General features: G+C 42.9%; 3 protein-coding genes across 4 annotated transcripts; all 3 read right to left on the reverse strand.

Annotated features, from left to right (window-relative positions):
• Positions 1 to 690: 690 nt before the first annotated feature.
• herpud2 (HERPUD family member 2) lies at positions 691 to 7,792 on the reverse strand. Of its 2 annotated transcripts, none has more exons than XM_034553681.1 (9): positions 7,662 to 7,792; positions 5,982 to 6,358; positions 4,461 to 4,538; positions 3,762 to 3,866; positions 2,774 to 2,925; positions 2,448 to 2,573; positions 2,018 to 2,356; positions 1,816 to 1,924; positions 691 to 1,689 (listed from the first exon to the last, which is right to left on the reverse strand). In XM_034553681.1, exons 2-9 carry the CDS (start codon positions 6,126 to 6,128, stop codon positions 1,456 to 1,458), a joined length of 1,290 nt encoding a protein of 429 aa, XP_034409572.1. In that variant the 5' UTR covers positions 6,129 to 6,358; positions 7,662 to 7,792; the 3' UTR covers positions 691 to 1,455. The 2 variants fall into 2 exon arrangements, with proteins under 2 accessions (XP_034409572.1, XP_034409571.1); XM_034553680.1 differs by having other exon boundaries at positions 3,762 to 3,869.
• A 1,413-nt stretch (positions 7,793 to 9,205) lies between these two features.
• pkdc (protein kinase-like domain containing) lies at positions 9,206 to 11,158 on the reverse strand. The gene is made up of 3 exons (XM_034553581.1): positions 10,968 to 11,158; positions 10,072 to 10,455; positions 9,206 to 9,939 (listed from the first exon to the last, which is right to left on the reverse strand). The coding sequence occupies exons 2-3, from the start codon at positions 10,440 to 10,442 to the stop codon at positions 9,345 to 9,347; spliced, it is 966 nt and encodes a 321-aa protein (XP_034409472.1). The 5' UTR covers positions 10,443 to 10,455; positions 10,968 to 11,158; the 3' UTR covers positions 9,206 to 9,344.
• A 1,395-nt stretch (positions 11,159 to 12,553) lies between these two features.
• ankmy2a (ankyrin repeat and MYND domain containing 2a) lies at positions 12,554 to 19,063 on the reverse strand. Its single transcript, XM_034554228.1, has 10 exons — positions 18,852 to 19,063; positions 18,589 to 18,653; positions 16,984 to 17,122; positions 16,789 to 16,887; positions 16,477 to 16,637; positions 15,459 to 15,673; positions 14,776 to 14,911; positions 14,564 to 14,692; positions 14,227 to 14,356; positions 12,554 to 13,517 (listed from the first exon to the last, which is right to left on the reverse strand). The coding sequence occupies exons 1-10, from the start codon at positions 18,916 to 18,918 to the stop codon at positions 13,387 to 13,389; spliced, it is 1,272 nt and encodes a 423-aa protein (XP_034410119.1). The 5' UTR covers positions 18,919 to 19,063; the 3' UTR covers positions 12,554 to 13,386.
• Between the last annotated feature and the right edge of the window lie 3,410 nt (positions 19,064 to 22,473).

A 22,473-nucleotide genomic window follows, 5' to 3' on the forward strand; every position in this document is an offset into this window, starting at 1 on the left:
TTCTCGTTTATTTATTTAAATGTGGTCATTTTGAAGAAATAAAACAAGTAAATAGATTATTTGACAATCGCCTTTAAATCTGGAGTATTTACTGAAGGTTCAGACTTTAATGGTTTAGTGGGGACGTCGGGATTATGGCGTAGTTTGGATGTTAAACACGCTAATATGACATTACTTAACAATTAGTATTGATTGATGGGAATATCATTAGCGTGGCAGGTATTTGGTAAAAAACCAAAGTGTTTGACACGTGTCAGTAAGATTCATCCTCGGTGGACCATGAATATGTACAGAAATCTCTCATATCCGCCTGTATCATACTTTTATTTAAATTTAATTCGGTTTTTTTCTTGTTATCTCGTATTTTTGTCCAGTTTGCTTTTTCTTACTTTTAGAATTTTCCCCTTTTGCGCTTATTTTTGTTTGTGTGTCGCTTCATGTCATTCTGTAACTGTTTGTAAATTACATAAAGATGTTTGTATCTCATCGTTATTATAATTGTGTGCATCGTAACATTTAGAATATGAAAGATTATGAAGCATAACAAACAAAATATTGCACATAATTTGGTGTTTATGTAAAAGCAGCAGTTTATGATCTAAAGTTCAATCATCCGTGTGTGAATATCGCCACCTGCAGGACATCAGAGGAACTACAAGTAAAACAACAGGAAGTGAAACAGAAGACGAGTCGAAACCGCAGCAAGACTTTTATTTAGAAAAAAAAAAAAAAAAATGCATATATTTAGGAATTAAAGATGCATATACTTACATGTGTAAATGTTCAAATACAAAGTGGGAAAACAATGTGCTCCAGTAGCTGCAATGTCTTTATGCACATCGGGTGCACACATGAAAATGTCTTCAGGGTCGTGTTTTTTGTTGTTGTTGTTTTTTCACGGTTTAAAAAAAAAAGGAAACAGCTTCCCGTTCTTCCCGTTTTGTTTTTTTTGGGGTCACACCCCTCATTTAAAAGTTTCAGAAAGCATGACCGCATCACGGTTTTAAAATGGAAGACGGCTCCCTCCAGGTTCTCACCACCACCACCAACACCACCACCACCACCACGTCTCAATGAATTAACGACCAACGTGAAGAAAAGAAAAGGAAAAACTATCATTGCTGAAGCTCTTCATCCATTAACACAACGTGAGATTCACTTTCTTTACATTTCCTTTATTCTCAACCTCCAGCAGAACACTGCACCTGCTCTTACACTTCAGGAGGAGCCCGGTTACTATGCACGAGGCCTGAAGCCGCCCGGCTGGGGTGGAACCGGGGGCTTAAAAAAGGGGGTTTGAACGTATCGGGGTGACTGAAGATGGTGTGGGGGGGTATTTAGGGCAGTAAAGGTGGGTATTGTGATACTTCTGTTGAGCGGTACCTGCTGGCAGGAGGAAGAGGGGTGTTCGAGAGGTCGGGCAAAAGGGGGGCGGTGGGGGTGGGGGGGTTCTGGCTAGTTGGCCGGTTGGCGGCGTCCTTCTGGGACGAGCGAGGTGATGAAGGTGCTGATGAAGGACCACGCGGTGGTGAGGAAGTGGGGCTCGGGGACGACGGCGGCGGCAGCAGCAGCGGGGGGCTGGTCCTGGTCCTGGTCCTGATCCTGATCCTGGTCCTGGGGCTCAGGGGCTACAGCTCCTTCCTCACCCCTGTCGTCCTCGTCCTCCAACCCCTCATCCATCAGGCGCTCCTGAGACACAGACGGGACGATACGGAAAGATATTGGGTGACGCGACGCCACATGAATGCAATCCGATTACAACACCAGCAGGACCCGGTCCTGGTGCGTCATCTTGCAGAGTTTAGGACGGCTCACCATTTCCTGTATGTTCTGGTGTCTCTCCGCCTCCTGTGGAGGCCTGACCTGTTCTCCTTCTCCGAGGTTCTGCTGCTCCGGCCGGAAGGGAAACCAACCCGCCTGATGCCTGGGGGAGAAAAAAACAAAACGCGCTCTTTTCCCCACTTACTTATGTGAGAAAATGTAAAAATGTGCGTGTGAATATATTCGAGTGGCTCACAGGTAGACCAGCAGCATGGCACCGATCACCATGACGAAGCGGCTGAAGGAGGAGTAGAAGTACACGATGCTGAGCAGGACGCCCGCGCGGGACACCGTGTACAACCAGTCCAGCCAATCGCGGTTCAGCTCGTCGTCGTTCAGCACCGCCCCGCCCTGCGCGTTCATCTGGATGTTGGGGTTGGCCGGCTGGTTCTCGGGCAGAGGGTTGGGGGCCGGGTTGGGCCCCAGCGGTGGGGGCTGCACGGCCTCGTTGGGCTGGGCGGGCTGAAGGGGCGATGGGGAGGGGGAGGGGGGCGGCGGGGTGCTGGGAGGCTGAGAGGCCGCCACCGCCGCTTGACTGAGGAGGAGGAAGACAAACACGGTCTCTTTAAACCCTCCCCGTCATCCCGAGCTTTAATAATCGCGACAGAACAAGACACCAGACTTACTATTGCATGTAGTAGTGGCGCGCGTACATCTGCTGCCACCACAGCATCTGCATGGGCATGTACATGGAGTGGGGGGGCATGTTGGCCGGGAGGTCGCCTTGCAGAGGGACCTGGGCTCCATCTGGCCTGTGTTTGTTATTACATGTATTTACACCGTGCACAAACACACACACACACACACAACAACAATAACAACACATCCTGTCTGACTCTTTTCACTCTTGGAAATATATATATTTTACAATCTTCTGGTCCTGCTTTCAGTGTAATACAAATCGTTTACTGTGTATATATATATATATATCGTATGTGAAAGACTTGCTTACCACTGAGGGACAGCAGCAGGACTCTGGGGGTTGTACTGGGGGACGCCGCCGCGATACCTCAGCCCGTCATAACTTCCTGGGACAGAAGAGGAGGAGGAGGAGGTGGAGGAGGAAGAGGAGGAGGAGGCTGGCTGGCTGGCCACGTCTGAACTCTGAGGGAGGAGATATGAACACCATTTAGAAGCTGAGATGAGCATTTAAAAGAAATACAAGATCAATACAAAGAAAAGTGAGGATATTTTATAAAAAGGTGCGTTTTTGGGACTGAGCCATCCGCCAATAGAGTATCCAATACCACGTGCCCTCTTTTTCCCCCTATTGTTGTATTCATAGCGTTCAAGCTCTGATTTCTAAGTGATGTTATTGGTTACAGGTGTTCTCACAGGTGCATTCTGGGGGCAGGGCTCTGACAATTGAGTGTCAGAACTTTGATGGCAGTGTTTAGCCAACGGCACACACAGGCCTCTTGGTTTTGAATGATTTTTATTATTTCAAACTTCTTGTCAGGCAGACAAGCCGTCATGAGTTTAATCATTAGACCACGAAGCAGGTTATGCTTTAGGGGCGGGGCTACCTTGAGATTGCTACGGCGGCGTTGTCTGGGAAGTGTCGGTGTTTCTGTCTCACGCCTTTAACTCTTTCACCGTGCGTTTTCACTTCATTAAAAGTTGACTGTAACATTTTTGGTCGATTAAAAAAAAATGCCTTTAATCAGCGTTCGCGCGTCACATCTGGTTGCAAAAACAAAACAAGATGGCGACGGCCAAAATGCCAAACTCCAGGCCTCTAAAGAGGAGGTCTACACACCAGTGGGCGACGTCACCGCGACTACATCAACTTTTTATCCAGCTCAACAGCATCTCGACTCTAGAATGTAGTCACTAGCACGAAACCTAAAGCTCTAAATCAAAGTGGAAGTCAACACGGTTTAACTTGACAAAGCACACACACACACACACACACACACACACTGAGTCGGTCTACTCACGCTGGAGTCGGCAGCAGGAGAGCTGGCCGCGGCGGGGCTCCGAGGCATGGGCGACGCCGGGGGGCTGTGAGAGGTACACACCAGATGCATCATGTGGTATTCATCCTGCTGCGGGTCCACAAGTCAAGGATGAGGGAGGAAGAGGAGGAGGTGAGGGCAGCAACAGAGAGAGAGAGAGAGAGAGAGAGAGAGAGAGAGAGAGAGAGAGAGAGAGAGACAGAGATAGAGAGGGGGGTTTAGTGAGGAAATGACCAGAATTCAGACAACGCTCACCCGTTGCTGCTAAAACGCATCAGATCAGCCATTGTTTCCCAGGCAGCCGTGTGTGTGTGTGTGTGTGTGTGTGTGTGTGTGTGTGTGTGTGTGTGTAAGCTTCTCAAATGAGTAGGTTTGATGCTTTTCGCTGTCAAACATGATGTCAAGTGTAATATTTGTTTTATTTTTTTATAGACTGTTGAGATGACAAATTAATACATCTGAAGACGTCAACTTTGACTGCAGAAATTTATAAAACAGACATTTTTCACTATTTTATGACATTTTATAAACAAAACGATTAAATGAGGAAAATTAACCCTGAGTTGCAGCAGTTGAATAAAAAAAAAAGTGAATATACAGGCATTTAAAAAAGGCTTTTTTGAGATATGATCCATGCAGAACATTGGCCACACACACACACACACACACACAAAGCCTCACCTTTCTGAGCACGTCTCCGAGCTGCAGGTGGTCTTGGAGGAGTTTCCCCGAGTAGACCAGCCGCTGGTCTTTGGACAGCTGCGACACAAACGGCATCGTATGGTGAAAATGTGTTTTTTTCTTTCTTTCACTTAATAGAACAGACGGCGTCAGCCATGACCTCCATCAGAGGTCATGGCTGACGGAGGTCTCAGGTCTGATGGAGGTCATGCGATAGGATCACAACCATCAGAACCGCGTCAAAATGGACCCCTGTGAGAATTGTTTCTCACCTGCTGTTTGGAAGGTCAAACGTGAACTCTCAACAGCGAGAGGGGGAAGACCGTGTTGTTGTTGTTGTTGTCGAGTGTTGGAACACCAGGTGAGTGATTAGATTACATTGCCGGGCTACAGATTAGATTTGGAAGCTTAGTAAAAGTACACACAGTACATATTCTCTGAGCTTCCAGAGGCTCTGGGACTTGTATTAAGTACACTTGCATTACATAAAATGTGTAATCATCTTCTTTTTGCTGCACGATCTGATTAACACATATTGCTTGTTGCTATGGCTACGCAGCTACGCTTTGCTCTTCATATTTGTGGTCTGTTTTTTTTTTTTTTTAAGTCACGACAAAATGAAACAGAAACATTTGTAAAAAGGTGTTTTTTTGGGGTTCAAAGCGGTCAAAAAGGTTTGAAAACATGAAAACCCAGCAGTCCGTTTGTTAAATAATTCATATTTTTCACTAAATGTGCCAGCAGGAGGCTCATTTTTCCCCCAAAGCTACACAATGCACCTGTTGACCTCAACAGTCGTTTCTCAGGAGCGTCGCTTTTAGAAATATGATCGCGTGGAACCCTCTCGGCAAACAATTGAAGGGAGTAGTTTGAAAAATGATATTTGTTTCCCCTTCTCCTCCACACTGTAAAAAAAAATATATATATAATAAAATGTGTGTCACTGACATGAATTCAGGTTTTTGTGCTCCGTGAAGAATAAAAACAAACAAACAAACAAAACAAACAAACAAAACAAACAAACAGGGAGCGTTTTAAGCTAGAGACCAAATGTGTGCGCGCTGTCTCCCTTTGTTATGATGTCGTGTCACGAACGCCTAAGATGGTGCCTGACCGGCTGTTCATGTGTGTAATTTCCATATTATAATTAATGAATATGTAAATACTCATTTATACAAAATCTCTGTTTAGCAATTAAACTATGAATGTAACTAATTAGAGCCAAAACCAGAGCGATGAATTAATTCGTCATTCGTAGGAAACGTTTATTTCACGCTAACATTTTCAAAGAAATAGGAACAAATATTCGTGATTTATCTTAATATCTTTGGGGACTTTAGGACGAAGGAAATACATTTTTAAAGCACTTTGGCTCTCGGGAATTGTGTTGCGTATGTTTTGTAAACCGAGCGGTTAATCAAATTACAGAAAACTCTAAAAGTTAAGACTTCTGGTCATCTGGAGGAAAATTCGTGAACAAGAAAGAAAGAAAAAAAAACATCAAACACGAGAGCGACTTACCGGCTTGCTGGGGTACACGTTGGAGATGTGGCTCTTCAGCCGCTCCACGGTCCAGTTGAGGAAGCAGCTGATGGTGTGGTCTTCATACTTCTGGTTGGGGGCCTTGATGATCAGGGTTACAGGACTATCAACTGCCCAGGAGTCCATGGCTCATATTACTAGCAGGGCGGGCTCTGAAGAACCTGAGCGTACTGCGTCACAACCCAGGACTCAGCTGAGGGGGAAGCCGCCTCAAACCCTCTCCATTCTGGGGCTCAGTTAGCTGTGGGTGGTGGCGTTGGTGGGGTTCCCCCTCTACAGCATCGGCCTCATCCGATTTGGGAAGTTTTTCCGACTTTATTGATGGGAATTATTCTGTGGTGATAGTTCTTGGATATCTGGTGAAAGAAAAAAAGAAAAAAGAAAAAGTCTCTTTAGAGGAGAAGGAGGTTTTTTTTCACACATTATATCTGGTTGTGTAGCTTTAACTATTATTTTTTACTACAATCAAGTTTTTATATTTGTAAAAAAATTTCAGCCGTATTTGTGAAAGCTGATTTTTTTTTTTTTTAAAGTGTTTGGTAGTAGTAGTATTGTACTAAGTTATAATGAAATGTGTATTATATTATGTAGATTAATATGAAGACTTCTCAGTATAACATTGGGGCTGCCGCCTCTCAGCCGGTTAGTTGACTAATGGCACGTTGTTGTGTTAGTCAACTAAGATCTATTTAAACCATTAGGCCTTTGTTATGCTTTACCTTTAAAGAAATATATGGATAAGTCTCTAGTAAACACCATATTTAATGCGTTAAAGTGTTGCTCATCTTCCCCATTTTACATAACGCCTGTTAACTTTTGACCCGTGGCTTTAACTCATTTCATATTGTGTTTATTAATAAACTGTGTTACAGAACAAGTGGAGATAAGGACACAAACGGGGAAAAAAGACACAACAAAATAATTAAAAAATATATAATAAAATAAAACAATATACATTAAATACATACATTCAATTACTTATTGATTGTTTGATGTATTTGTTAATGCTTGGCAATTGATTGAGCCTGAAATAAAAGTATTGAACTATCTTCACGCGTGCGCGCGCAGGTCGAGGGTTCGCTGCCTTGCTCAAACCCCCGGGTACACCCCGTACTTTTTTTTTTTTTTTTTTTTTCCTCCGAGAAGCTACTGATTTTAAAAACAATGTACTTCTGTATTTTAGAGGGCTAAATAAAAGAATAAAAACCATTCAAGCATGCAAAGCTAACCGCCGCGGAGGTCACGAGTTTCACTTCAGACTTTCTGACACCTGCTACGTTGCGTCATCTTTACAGTAAACTGTCAAAGAGTTAGCGTTAGCTCGCTAACGGTCGGCTAGTCGAGCTAACCCCCCCGAGGCGTGTAGACACCTAAACGCGCAGTTAAAAACAGACGTGAACGTATCGTCACGTGACTTCTAACGGCTCAAATATATACATATATATATATATATATATTGAAGCCAAGGCAACAGGGAAAAAAAAAAAAACGGCTAACGTTAGCTCGGCCGTTGCTCGCGAGGAAGAAGAAGAAGGAAAAGAAAATCGATTGGAGTTTTACAACCGTTGCCACGGTGACAACGCGGTTAACGGCCCGATAACGTAACCAACTGCCGCGACGTTATCTCCATCGGCCTTGTGATCAACGACCCCCCGGTACCTGTTTACTCCGCAGGCGCCGTCGTCGCTTCGTCCTAGCTCGGCTCGCCTGCCTTGTTGTTGTAATGTCGGGTGTGTGAGAGAGACCGGATGCCACGTCATCCTTCCTCCTCACAACAGCTGATCTGGGCCAACACATCCGGTACGAAACCGGAAAGGCCAGTCGAGGAAGGAGTCAGATACCTTTTTTTAAATCACTTTAAGTGATTTTCTTCGTCACTTAAAAAAAAATATATATATATTTAAAAATATATTATTATTATTATTTTTATTCATGTCCCTTGTTTTTTGTTATCCATGCCTATTGATTAATACAGTATGGAAGGAATAACACATTAAATGACATGATACATTGGAATTAGATTTGGATTTAATATATATTTTGTCAACAATAAAGAGTTAATTGTATTTTTATAATTCTGCATTTGATCTAACAATACACATAAGCCACTTTATATATATATATATATATATATATATATATATATATATATATATGATGTATATATGATCCCTCTGAATTCTTTGTATTCTGCAATATTGGCAGAGAAACATATTGGCAGAGAATCAAGTGGGCCAGCCAGCGGAGACAAGCCTTTATCTCTCCGTCCTTCACGCTGGTCCTAATAAAAGACAAACAACAACAGTTAATTGTCCAGCATGAAATGTCTTCCTCTTCTCCACGCCAGAAGAATAAAATGTACATATATATATATATATGATCCCTCTGAATTCTTTGTATTCTGTAATATTGGCAGAGAAACAATTCTACATTTATTCTATGAATGCATTTATGATATATATTATTTTCTTAATGTAGAATATATATTGTATATGTTATGTGAGACCAAGAAAAGAGATGTCATTGTTTATTATGAGGGAAATTATCTGCTTTTCTTTTTTATTTACAAATGCAAACAGTCTGAAAGGAAACCCAATATGTACTAGCGGAAGCATGAATTGAAACTGTGTAGTGAAACACTATTGTTATCTATTAAAAAAACACTCTTTTTAAGGTAAATATGGATGCGCCTGTTTTCCTCTTAACGTTCATTGTGTTACTAATTGTATTCCTCATAGTCTTTGTAGCGTGTTATGAGCAGTAAATACAAAAATAATCAATACTGTATAGACATTTTCAAACAAAATACATATTCTATCACCCTTGAAAAAAATCAAAATAGTTTGACATTTCTCTACAAATGTTCGTGTGTTCACGGCATTTTTACACAGGTGGGTTAAATAATAATCAAACAAATTATTTATTAAGGCAAAATGTGTAAGGAAACCCCCTAGTAATTAATATTAGGCTATTAATATTCAAAGATCTCTCTCTATAGATATATTACTATAAAATGATGTCACCAATGGAATGTCTTTACAACTAACAATCGTTTGGTAAATCCTTTTTTAAAATCTTTATTTATGATTTATTCTTCTGTTAAATCCTTATAATTTTAAGTTTGTGGAAATACAGAAAATATATTTTTTTCTCCCTTTCAAACGCTGCAGCTTGTGGAAGAAATGAGTGTTAACAATTTTTTAAAAACTTTTATTTTGCATACTTCTCTGCACACAGGTGTTTTGTGGCTGTATATGTAATTTTTACATATACAGATTTTCAGTTTCACCTCTCAGCCACACGCTCAGTCCTCTGGTTGTCTCAAGGGGAAAGTTTCTTTCTTCACAGTTTCAGCTTGCGGAGGACCTCCTTGGTCAACCGTTTACTGTACCGGTTGATCTTCCAGTGTCCCGGCATCCATCCCAACAGGAAGCGATGAAAATCCGTCCACGCAAACGCAAACATCTCCCTCCACTCTTTCTCCAGGGCGAGGAAGTCCACGTCATTCTTCACCGATTGCTTTAACTCGGCGAAATAGTAGTCCAGCAGTGCCGGTACCCTCTCCTCGCACTCCCTCTCCTCCATGCAGCTTCCTAAAAAATACACAACGTCTTTCATCCCGCAGCCCCCTCCGACGTACTGGAAGTCCACGGCGGCCACGTCCCCTCCGCTCCGCGAGAAACAGAAGTTGGCTAACTTGGCGTCCCCGTGGACGACGGTCTTGAAGAGACAGGCGTCGAGCTTCCCGTCGATGTCGCCGGCCGCCGCCTTGAGCTCGGCGTCGCCCCTCATGGCCTCCAGCTCGTCCGGGCGGGTCTCCAGGTGCCAGTAGGTGCCGACGGGCCACAGGCCCTCTGGTGTGGCACCCAGGAAGAGGGCGTGGAAGTGGGCCAGCCAGCGGAGACAAGCCTTTATCTCTCCGTCCTTCACGCTGGTCCTAATAAAAGACAAACAACAACAGTTATCTGTCCAGCATGAAATGTCTTCCACTTCTCCACGCCAGAAGAATAAAATGTACAGAAATGCAGAAGCTGTCCACTCAATTGATGCACAATCCGTGCTTGTATACCTTCTCTGATCGTAACCCGCCACGTCCAGGTCCTCCAGCACGATCAGCATCTCGTCTCCTTGGGAACAAGCCGCCAGGCAGACGGGGGTCCGACAGCTCCCATCGGTGGAGTAGCTCCGGTACCAGTGCGTCTCCACCTGGTAGGATCTCACTTTACGGGCGTGGGAGCGATCCGTGTTCCAGCCGCCGGGGTGCTCGGCCTCCTCCGGGAACTTGACGTGCTTGACGACCACGGACGGCCGGTCGCAGCCCTCCAGGTGCAGCCGGACGATCTCCCCGTAACCGCTCCACAGCGTCTGGATCTTCGCGCCGACGCGCAGGGACGACGCGCCGCACGCCCGCAGGACAAGATCCCGGTGCTCAGGTTTCATTTTCCAGTCGGAGCTGAATGACGAGGAGGAGGAGGAGTGTGTGTTAAGTACATCAAGTACAAATTAAAAATACTTTTAATAATATTTTTCCATTTTATGCAACTTTAAAACTTCTACCTCAAGAGTAGAAGTGCTGTACTTCACTTCCTTTGTCCGATAGCTTTAGTTACTTTTCAGAATAGACTTTTAACCCCCTCCAAATATCTCCAGATGTGTCAATATTTTTACTAGATTAGTTCTTAGATCTTCCGAAAAATGTACTTTTTCCTCACAGGACAGTGACGCTACAAACAAATAAATGATAATATTATATTATGCCTTGCTGCATATTATACTACCCAAAAAGTGTATAAAGAAGTTACAACATGTAGAATAGTAAAATGCAACATACACAGAGACATCACGTATAAGAAGAGTACAACAATAACAAATACTACTGGTGTGTTGTAAAGTAACCGATCTGGGATCAGCACACAGCTGACAGAGATCATCCTGTTATTGTTGTTGTTATTGTGCATCACTTACCTAACTCACTGGTGATCAGCTGTTATCATCCAGAGAGGAGAAACAGGCTTAATTCAGGTTTCCTTCTCACACAGTAGATGCTACTGTGAAGTGTATATGTATATATATATATATTGTAACTATGTAACAATAACTGTGTCTCAAAAATGCCTTAACTCTTTACTTCCTGTTTTACGTCAGGTAACCGGAAGTGTTCCCCACGGTGTGACGCGTGAAGCCACAGACGTGGCGTAAAGAGAGCTCAGTGCTGCCACCTGCTGATCCGGAGGGCCTCCGCCGCACCACGTGGTCCAGGGCTTGGACACATGTGGTTGGATGCTTCTAGTTCCCACGGCAGCTGCCCTGACGAAGTGCGCACTGTTCCATGACACGACTACTTCCTCGTTACATGGCACCTTGGGACATTGACCCTCTCGCAAAGGATTGTGGGTCAGAATAGCCAGAACAAAAACATGCTGGCCCGATCCCAGTGTCCCCCCCTGAGGCCTCAGACCCTGAACCCTCAGGGACTTACTGAGGTCACCTTGTGTGTGAGTGGCTTCAATTATAGAATAGGGACACACTCGTTTAGCAGGAGAGTTGTTTGGGTTTTATTAAATCAGACTTGTTTTCTTACTTATAGTAATCTTTGCTTTTGATCTGTTTTTTTTCTTCTCTCCTGTTGCTCAGATTGAAAAGGAGCTGAGGAAGAGTGTGGCAGGTGTCATCACATTAAAATGAAAAAAAGGGGTTTTAGAAGTGGTTTTACTGGTTGAATCCACATAAGACCCTCAGCCAGGGAAAGTTGTTCAAGGGGTCGGTCGAGTGGTTTTGACTTTGAAGCGGTAGACGGACACTTAGTGGAGGAAAGTGAGGAGATCATCGCTGTCTGTACAAGATGTTGTGGAAAAATGCATTTAGTAGATGATGCAATACGTGGCTGAATAAATGAGAGCGGTCCTCTGCTGGTGGTGCGATGGAGACAAAGACCGGATATCACCAACATAATTAAGATTCATGCGTTTCCAGTGCGTGAAGAACTTCATACGATCGGTTATTAAATATATAAGAAAACATTGTGTAAAAGTTGTTTATTGTTTATTATGGAGCTGCACAAAACCGGCTTAAAGAAACAAAACAACATTGGTGAGTCTACAGGTTGTTATTTGAGTGCTAATCAGGATATTGGTGGATTATTCCTTTAAAGTCCCTGGTACGTTGGTGAAAAAAAAGAAACCTTCGTAAATTAGTACATTTTGGGGACAAACTGACCCTTTAAACCGGATTTCCTTCGATTAGAAACACACCGAGGTGCTCGAGGCAAAGACACGGTGTGATGATGATGAAAGCAGTATTCACGCAGACGTTATGGTGTATAGAACGTCATAATATCCGTCTGCATATCGTCCGTAAATCTCCCCAACACAGAACCTTTAATGTTTCCTCAGCACCAAACTAACAGCTGGACATCTTTTGGGTACATTAGAAACACGACCTGCTAACGGCTACTTCATTTTACTGTCAGTGTAAACAAAACACAAGCAAACATGACGCTTTCAGAGCCACATCAAAGACTTTACAGCAAACAAACAAACACATCAATATGATCACTTTGATGACGTTGGTCTTTATTAATTTGTGATTAAGTTGTTTTGACATCAGTGAAACCTCTCGGTCCGTTCAGGCTGCACAACAAATGACAGACTACCAAAAGCCACATGACTACAATGCTGTTGTTGTGCTGTAAACAACGACGCTCCCATCAACAAACGAGGTCGCATTTTAGGGGGAAAAACAACAAGAAAAAAAAAAACCACTTTCCTTTTGGTTCAGTTTTGGAAAACATTACGAGCATGAATGTCCGTGGTGATTTTAAATCATGTTTACGTTGTTTTTATGTTAAAAAATATAATTTTTTTTGGTCAATATTGTTGCTGCCATCCCGCTCACGATCTGCTATGAAGTTATCGGGACAAAAAAAACAACAAAAAAAACACAAAAATAGTCCCAATAACAAATCAAGCACGTAGCAAACAAACCGCTGATTGGCTACAAAGTCACGACTTTCCTGCTCAAGTTGCTACAATGTCTTAAGGCAAAAATATCGTTCCATCATCGATGTGAACCGTTAGCTCTTTGCATGGTGCCCCCCCCCCCCCCCCCCTCACACAGCCCTCTACCACAAATCAATTTTCACAATCACATACGATAAAATCGTCAGTAAGATTTTTTTTTTTTTTTTTACATATATATTTTTTTAAAAAGATGGCCGCCCGCCGCAGCCACGAGTCTTCCTCGTCGGGATCTCCCGGCCTTCGACGCGGTCTTCCGGCGGATAATAAATATGGGTTCTCGTCTCCGGGTCCGTCTTCGTCCGGCTCTCGGGTCTCGGTCGGCGCTCTCTCCGTCCGGTCTCTTGATTGGATGGACTCTGACTCGCTCAGTTGTCCGCAGCCGGGATGGAAGAGGCGTCCGAGGGGTCCGAGGCGTCCGAGGGGGGGGCGTCGCCGTTGGCCTCCACCGAGAGCTCCCGCATGGAGCCGGTGGCCTCCTTCACGGCTTCGCTCTCCTCTGAAGACACACAGGCGGCACAGTTTAGTCCGACCGGGGCACGTCTGTGATATGAAGACGACCATCAACATGTTCTCATGTTCAGTCATGTCATGTCACTTTTTTGGGGCTATTTCTGCTTCCATAACACTCAACAACTACTTTCAGACTAGTGGAAATAAAACATGTCCGTGTTTATTTTACTACTTGGTCCAAGTGTCTCCTGAATGTCACTAAAGGTCGCCATCGGATAATTTTGTGTAACTTGTAAATAAATAAATAAATAATTGTCTTAACGGGAGTGATCAAGTTTCATGGCGATATGTTTTATAGTTACATTAAATAACATTAAATACATTTGTGTGATGAAGCTTTCGTGTCCTTTGAAACACAGATCCATCATCAGTTTTTAAATATTTTCACCAATAAAAATACAATGACAAATAATATTAGTAGTATTTAATATTATTATTTATTTTTTTAAATAGAGTTTTTGAATTTATCTTTATTTGCCGACTTCATGAAAAAAAATAATGATAATTTCCTGAATTTCTTGTACAATAAAAGAAATTATTATATACGATCAAAATTAATATTAAAATAAAAAATAAAATACTACTTGAGTTATTCATTATCCATCATCTGAAGGATGGTTTAATCCATCACTGTCACTAAAGTGAATGTTCAGATGCATGCTGGTTAAAAAAGTAATCCCCACAGGTGAAAGTACCTCTGCTCTGCTGCAGCCTCATCTCGGCCGACTCGGCCTCCTGCTCCTCCCTCTGCTCTTGGAGCGTCTTGCAGACCTTCTTGTGGGTGAACCAGTGCATCTTCTGACAGGCCTGGTCGCAGTAGATCACCTAGAGCCGGAACATTTTTAAAATGGCACCAATTTGCCAAAATGTAAAGAAAATTATAAACGGCTTCAATAAAAATGGGGCTCAAACATGTCCTTGTAGCGTCTCTCCACTCTCGCTGTCTAACAAAAGAAAAAAAACAGCCCCATAAAACCTCATCTTTATTGTTCATTGATTAAAACAACAACAACGATGTAAACTGCCGCTCACCATTTTGCAGAGGGAGCATCTCTTCTCGGCTCCCTTCTCGCCACACGAGGTGCAGAACTCCGCGTCCATGAAGCCGACCTGACCCGTGATGGCCTGAGTCAGCACCGACAGGGCCGTGGGGTCGTTGCCCTGCAGGGGGAACGGAACGTTTACACCGAGATGCGACGCACGCCGGGGGTCGACGCTATGAATGAACTCTCGTCCGGACTCACGATCTCCACGGGGGCGATGCTCCGCACCAGCTGCTGCAGCAGCGTGGCGTCGCAGTAAGGGAACTTGCGGATGCACTCTCGGAGAAACTTCTCCTGGTAGACGGGGAAGCCGTCTCGGTCCCGACCCTTCAGCAAGCTGCAGGGCGGGGGTGGGGGTGGGGGAATCGAGGAGGTCAGCTTTTCGTAGTGGAAATGCAAATCACTTCACAACCATGATCAGGATTTTAGAGCGACTTTAAAAAGTGTTGATGATCAGAAGTAAGAAGCCCTGTTGGAAAGAGACATAGGCTCCTCACAGTTTTAAATGGAGACAAAAAACAAACACTCAAGAGACGAAACCCTGAAGAAGATCCCTTAAAAGTTGCTTAAAAACACAGTAAAATGATGCAAAGCAGCATCTCTCCTCCCCTCTCAATGCAAATCTAGGAGAAGTGAAACTCAACATCTTCCTCCTCGTATTTAAAGATTTTTGCTATATTTATCAGGAGAAGTTTATGATATAAATAAAAGCTATTTTGGGAACTTTTAACACGTATTCATGAGTCCAGACGTTAAATATCACACAAACCTCCGTCTTGCTGCTGTGACGAATCAGCTGCGGCAGCTATTTGCGTTACAAAAAACAACAACCCTCCTTTGGTAAATAACAACAACACCCAACGTGTCCTGAACGTCGGCCTCACCTCTTGACGAGGCCGTCCAGCTTGTCCTCGCGGTCCTTGAGGAAGGACGCGCACTTCCCCAGCACGCAGCTGATGTAGTGCATCTTCATGGCCAGCACCTCGTTCATGTCCTGCTGCTTGATGCACTTCTCGCAGATGAGCTCCATCACGCGGCGGCATTTCTCCAGGGCCTCCACCTCGGCCACCAGCGGGTTCTCCTTCACCAGCATCACCATCTGGAGAAAAAAACACGAGGGGGCGCTTTGTTTACATAGAAAAAAAATGGTTCGTTGTAAAATTCTGAATCGGGGCCGTTTCATCAACGTGAACATGATTTTTGCACCACGGTGCCATTAAAAAAATAAATAAAAAAAGGGAGTACTCCATAAATTTAGCATCGTGCTCCTCTAACATTATTAAACTCTTGAGCAACAGTTTCAACAAATGGATCAACATCGTGGGTTTTAAAAAAAACATGCATTTTCTTCTTTACCAAAACCTGGTGCCTAATTTACCCACAATGCAACTCAACCACCGTCATACTCTGGTGTGTCACGCTAGTAGCCTGCAGACCAGCAGCGGGCTAGTTCAGACCCAACTGATGCCGACTCAGGTGACATCACTCGAGGCAATTTATCAGCTTTTTTTTCTTTTTTCTGCAGCTCCTTTTGGAGCCATAAATATTGTATTTTATTGTATCCATTTGTTTTGTATTCTTATTGTATCAATTTTTATTGAATGTACAGTTTTATCAGTGTTTACATTTGACCTTTGCCTGTCTGTTGGGCTTTCTGTTGTTTTATTGCCTTGATTTGTTTAGTGCAATGTAAAAAGGTACTAATATATATATATATATATATATATATATATATATATATATATATATATATATATTAAAACATAAATATATATATTTAAAGATATATATATATATTTTTTTTTAACTAAAAAAAACAATATATATATATATATATATATGATTAAAGTTATTAATATTGTTATTATATTCATGCCACAATTCCGATAAAACCAACGCTACCTTGACGGGGTTCAGGTTGGTGCTCATGATGACCTTGTGGAGGGGCCCAGCCAGTTTGGATGGCAGCTTGGGCTCCTTCTCCAAACCCTGGGGCTTGGTGTAGTAATCCAGTCGCGCCCGGGAGAAGAAGTTGTTGATCACCGTGACGCAGTCGTGTTGCCCTGCGGCGAGAAAAGAAGAGACAACATGACCGGATGGAAGTTAGTCACACGTTTTTTTTTTTTTTTTTTTTTTAAGAGGACCATGATACTGGAAGTTTGTCCTCTTGCATGGCGACGCGAGGCTCAGCGACGGCGTCGCTAGCGGACGTACCGACAAAGGCGGCCATCTGCGCGGCGGTCCTTCCCACGGAGTTGACCACGTCCGTTTCTGCCCCCGCGTCCAACATCATCCACGTGATGTCGGTCTTACCTGCGGAGGGAAGAGGAGTCACAACACACGCATTAAAAATAGAGAGATGAGATTTATAATTCGTTATCATATTGCCCGCTGGTGATCAGCTCCGACCTGACAGGCCGGCGAACATCAGCGCCGTGTATCGGTGCTCGTGCTCGTTGCAGTTCACGTCCGCTCCGTGTTGCAGCAGCAACTTGCACATGTCGGCCTTTCCTTTGTAAGCGGCGTGCATGAGAGGAGTCATCCCGTACTGCGGACCAAAAACAAGAGAGGCTAGTTACATGAAAAAGTTCCTAAAAACTTGTTTTAAAAAAAAAGAGAAAAACATTTAATACTCTCTTTTCTATCAAAAATAATAATGGAAAAACTTAATATTACATTTTTATTTGTGTTGTCTCCGTCTGTGTTGTAAAACTGTACGGTTTAAATATTCAGTCGGCCATTAAGCTTAAAAAGGATTAATTAAGCGCATTAAGTCTCACAATTGATTTTCATTTGTCATCAATCTGCTGATTTTCATTTCTCAAGTAATGGATTACGCATCGTCAACTAAATTAGAGATGATAAAAGAAAATCTCCCATTTTAATGGGTGGTGGCATCTGGCAAAAAAAATAAAATAAAGATAATCAACTTACATGTTGAAGATATTATATAAATTGTATAATATAGAAAGACGCAGCAAGATACCCGAGATTTAAATCTGTGCTCAAAAAACTAAAGTTACGGGTTAATTCAGCTTTTGATACATCAATGAACATCAACATTTGTTTCCTCCTGCATCATTATTATATATCTTTTTTTTTTGCATTCTGTCATCGAGTCGTCGCTTTTCTTTCAAATCTTTCCAAAGATGTTTAGGCACGACGTCGTATTCCTTCGGTTGCCGAGCAGAACATCTGCTTCAAGACACCTGATGGTGACAGGCGGACACAAAGGGAGTGACAGGAGGGCTTTGGAGGACGTGAAGGACGTCCTCCAAAGCCCTCCAGTGTGCTGACTCGGGAGTCCTCTTGTCCCACACACATGTCACCCAACAAAGGGAGCGCTTGGCTCGAGGATCTTAAGAGCGCTCTCTCGCCTACGTTTGACTCTCTTTGCGAAAGCTGGCAGTTAAATTAATGCGAGAGTAAAAAGTTGTGCTGCGTCGTCGTCGGAGGAACCAGGAGATGCGTCCATCTTTATTTGGTTTAAGTAGCACAGTCCAACGTTGTAAAAGGATTAAAAATAAATCTACCTTTAGATACGAGCGGTATAAAAAGGAGGGTTTTTTTTTTAGCACTGTCAAAATGTTGCAGCAGTTTAATTCCTGTCAAATTCAAGGCTTGATTCATCTGACTCATAAATAATCATCATCAATTATAATTCCATAAGGTTTAGACAGTGTGATTAATCTCAGACATGTTTCCTTCTATTCGGTGTGTGGTGTTTTGTTACCTGGTGCAAAATAAATAAATAAACCAAAAAAACATCTGAAAATAGTGACATTATGATTATTTGTATCCCCTTCATTTAGTTAATTACTACCACAAATACATATACTTGTATTCAAATTATATAAATATGAGTTATTTCTTGGCAACATTGAACGAGCATTGATGGAGGAAGCCTGGAGACTGTTTCTCTGCAATTGTGCACGTGACAAATACTTTAAACATAAATGGCATTAAGTTAAATGATGGTTTATCATCCAATGTGCCAAGACGTGCTCTCGTCACCTCATCCAAGCAGTTGACTCGGACATCCTTGCAGCCCAGCAGCCTCGAGGCCTCTTGAACGTTTCCTAAGTGCATACAATTCAGTATTATCGCTTAAAAAATACACACTACAGCAAGAAAAACAACAACAACAACAACAACAACAGGCACGTGAATACCAGTTAAGTTCACAGCGGTGGGCTTTCAAGCTATCGCGTAATAAACTAGCTCACGTGGGTTCAGTGGGTTCTCGGGGGGGATTAGCTTTAGCCGAGGAGGCTTACCTGCAGTGATAACCACAAACAACTCATCCTCGCTTGGAGACAAGTTCCCCTTCTTCGGTGTGGACATGTCGGAGGTTAATAGGTAGAAAGTAGGGTGCTAAAAGCTCAAGTAAGGAGCGGAGTTCCGGGTTAAAAGGAGGTTTTTCCGTGAAGTCCGCTCGCGCTCGGGCATGGAGCTAGCTGTCATTTGGATCGTACCACTGCGTACATGTGAGCAGGGGTGTTCTAGGGTTACAGGGGAACGACACACTTCTATTTTTAGCCCTGGTATCTTTTAAGCAGATGTTTTCTAAATAATTAATTTAGAATATATTTATATGAAGGGGGAAATCATATTTACTTACAACAAAGACGCACACATTATAAATGAGATAGAAATGTGTACCCCTTTGTTCTGTCGCGGACATAATCAGTTCCACAGAAGTCTAGAGTTCATTCAGAAATGTGAGCTTCAATGTGGACAACAGGTGAGAAGGTGTCATTTCCTTATTGTCTAGTCTTCATGCATATTTATTATCCAGATTAATAATGTGTGTTTTTTCACAAGAAAGAGATGAAAGCGACACATTTTTCATAAATCTCAGCATTTTGCTGTTTTATGTATTTCTTATTTTAGCACGTGGTGCAAGATGTGAGGAAGATAATACATGTATTTGTCTTCATATTAGTTAATGGTATATATGCACGTATCTTACAAGGAATGCGTATTCCCTGTTGTTTTTTTCTTCCACTGAAAATGTTTAACTATTATATATATTTATTTTTATTAATATTTTTCAACTTGTATTATATTACATTTTTTATATTTCATTTGTATTTATGACTAATGTGATTTTTAGTGTGTAAATTATCCGTCTGTAAAATACATTTTACTGCTTTTTGGGTGTCTTGAGGAAAAAGAAAAATAGATAGATAGATAGATAGATAGATATTTACTTTATTTATCCCCAGGGGGGGATTTTTTTGGAGCAGCAGCAAGTATGATTACAATATATACACAATACAATACAATAGCAGAGCAGGACATATTGCATTTAATTGCTGTGGTCAGGAATGTTCTCCTGTATCAGGAATGTTGAATGTTGCTGAAAAAGCTGAATGTTCTCCAGAGCACTGGTCCAACAGACTGGTAGAACATCTCAGAGCACTGGTCACAACAGACTGGTAGAACATCTCAGAGCACTGGTCACAACAGACTGGTAGAACATCTCAGAGCACTGGTCATAACAGACTGGTAGAACATCTCAGAGCACTGGTCACAACAGACTGGTAGAACATCTCAGAGCACTGGTCACAACAGACTGGTAGAACATCTCAGAGCACTGGTCCAACAGACTGGTAGAACATCTCAGAGCACTGGTCCAACAGACTGGTAGAACATCTCCAACATCTTGCTGCACACCTCGAAGGCTCCAAGTTTCCTCAAGTAAAAGAGTTGACTCCTCCCCTTCTTGTACACAGCGTTGACGTTGGCCTTCCAGTTCAGTCTGTTGTCGATGGAGACACCCAGGAACCTGTATCCACATCCTCTCCCAGAACTCCCAGCGGTCGTGGAGCCGTCGTCTTCCTCCTGAAGTCCACCGCCATCTCTCCGGTCTTGGCCACGTTCAGAAGCAGGTGATTTCACAGAAACAATACGACTCTGGATCTCCTGTGTGGAGCAGTCTGGTGAAAGGTCGGCAGGGCTTCATCCAGGACGGTGTCCACTGCTTCCTCGGCGACAATAATGGCCAACGTGAACTCCCTCGGGCAAACATCTGCCTCATAAATTTGCAGCGGTTTTGAGTCGCTTTAAGCTTAAAGTCCTTAACTTTAAGGAGACCAGAAGGTAGAAACACGGGGGGACAAACAGACTCGGCGAATACATCAAGACGTAACTGAAAGACCACAGATCCATAGAACGATTAGTCCTTCAACACAAAATCCAAGGTCATCTTATAACGTCCCGTTTCTCCACCCTCCTTGTTGATGACGTATATGCTCTTTGATATCCTGTATGTTTTAAAGAAAATGGGAGAAAGAAAATATAAACACGTGTTCATGAAATATATTTCATTTCAATGACGTATACTTTACTGTATGTACATTGCTACAATCCCTAAAGATGAATCTAATCATATTGTATATTGAATAAAACCAGAATAGTTTTAAATGTGGGGGTTTAAAAGATGTTTGAGATAAAGCCGCCTATCTTTACTTTGACCATTTTCTGTCACACAAACAAAATGAGTTATTTCAAGAATATATCAGTTTATTTTATTTGTTTTCCTCAATACATTTATTGTGGTTGATTTACATATTTTGTTCTTGTCTAAATGTGTAGCAGATTAGTGATTAAATGCCTGCATCCTTCATCTGCGGGGAAGGCAAATCTCCAGCAGAGGGCAGTGTTTTACCAAAATTAACAAAGTCAATTTAGTTTACTTAGCTTTATTTATTCACATTGTGGTTCCTAACAACGTACGTTTTAGTACTGAAGGTATTGAAATTAAAAGTAAACATTGAGCAGGATGGCCCAATTCAATATACGATATATTATATTATTGAATTATTATTATTATTGATGCATAGACTGTTTTTTTTATACAGGCCTTCTGCCGGGTAATTTCACAAAAGGGATCAATACAATCTTATTTTTATCCACAATCATATATCATATTATCAATCTGATCCTCAAAGTACCATCTTTAAAAGTATAGGAGTATAAAGCAGCGGAGAAACGTCAAATACTCAAAGTAAAGTACCTCAACATTGATGTTAAGTGCAGTTCTCTGGTACCTTCCACCACGGGAGCGTCTGCAACACGCTGCTAACTTATAAGTGGGATGTTTTGCAGACCTTTCCCTCTTTCTTTGTTCCAGGTGTTGTGCATTCCTGGCGTTGCCCCTCCGGTCGACCCCCGCCACACACCTCCCGGTGGTGCATGTGGGCGCTTCCTGGTCCCGCTGCCTGTCAATATGTCTCTTAACCCGGCCACCTTTTCCTTTCCCATGAGGGTTTCGAGGGGGGCTACACACCGAGTCCCCTGTGCTGAGTTTCTGCTGCTGCCGAGGGCACAAAAGGAGGGAGCCCTATCGTATTCACCTCCCCGCGTCCATTCAACCCGGGCCCACGAGCAGCTCGGGGGGGTCTGAGAAGAGCCCTTTTATTTTCTGTCGGAAGTGGAGTGAAGGAGCCTCTGGTGCTGCTGTTTGAGGACAAACAAAAGAGAGGAAACAATAACAGAGCCGGGACGTTTAATGACAGACTGGCTTCACCTGCCGGGGAGATTCAAACAGCCCCCGAGTCAGGAATCACCTTTATTAAAATGTCCTCCACGTGGCATTCAGAGCATTAATATAGCAGCAAACAAGTGTTTATTATGTAATGATGTATAAAGTGGGGTCACGTTGACCTGAGCAGGGAATAAAGTCTCCATCTGTGTGCTTTGTTGACATTGAGGAGGGCCGGCGGTTCATGCTTTTTAGTGCATGTGAGCGTGCACGTGAGTGTGCACGACTGGCTACCTCGCGGCCGCTGCTCTTCACCGTGCTTACACGCAGGTAACAGCTGATAACGTCCCCCCCCCCCCCCCCCTCCCTCTGGTCCCCTCCTCAGGTAAATCCTTCCTTCTTCTCCTGCT

This window comes from Cyclopterus lumpus, chromosome 16 (genome assembly GCF_009769545.1).
Source record: "Cyclopterus lumpus isolate fCycLum1 chromosome 16, fCycLum1.pri, whole genome shotgun sequence".
In the NCBI taxonomy this organism is placed as follows: Eukaryota; Metazoa; Chordata; class Actinopteri; order Perciformes; family Cyclopteridae; genus Cyclopterus; species Cyclopterus lumpus.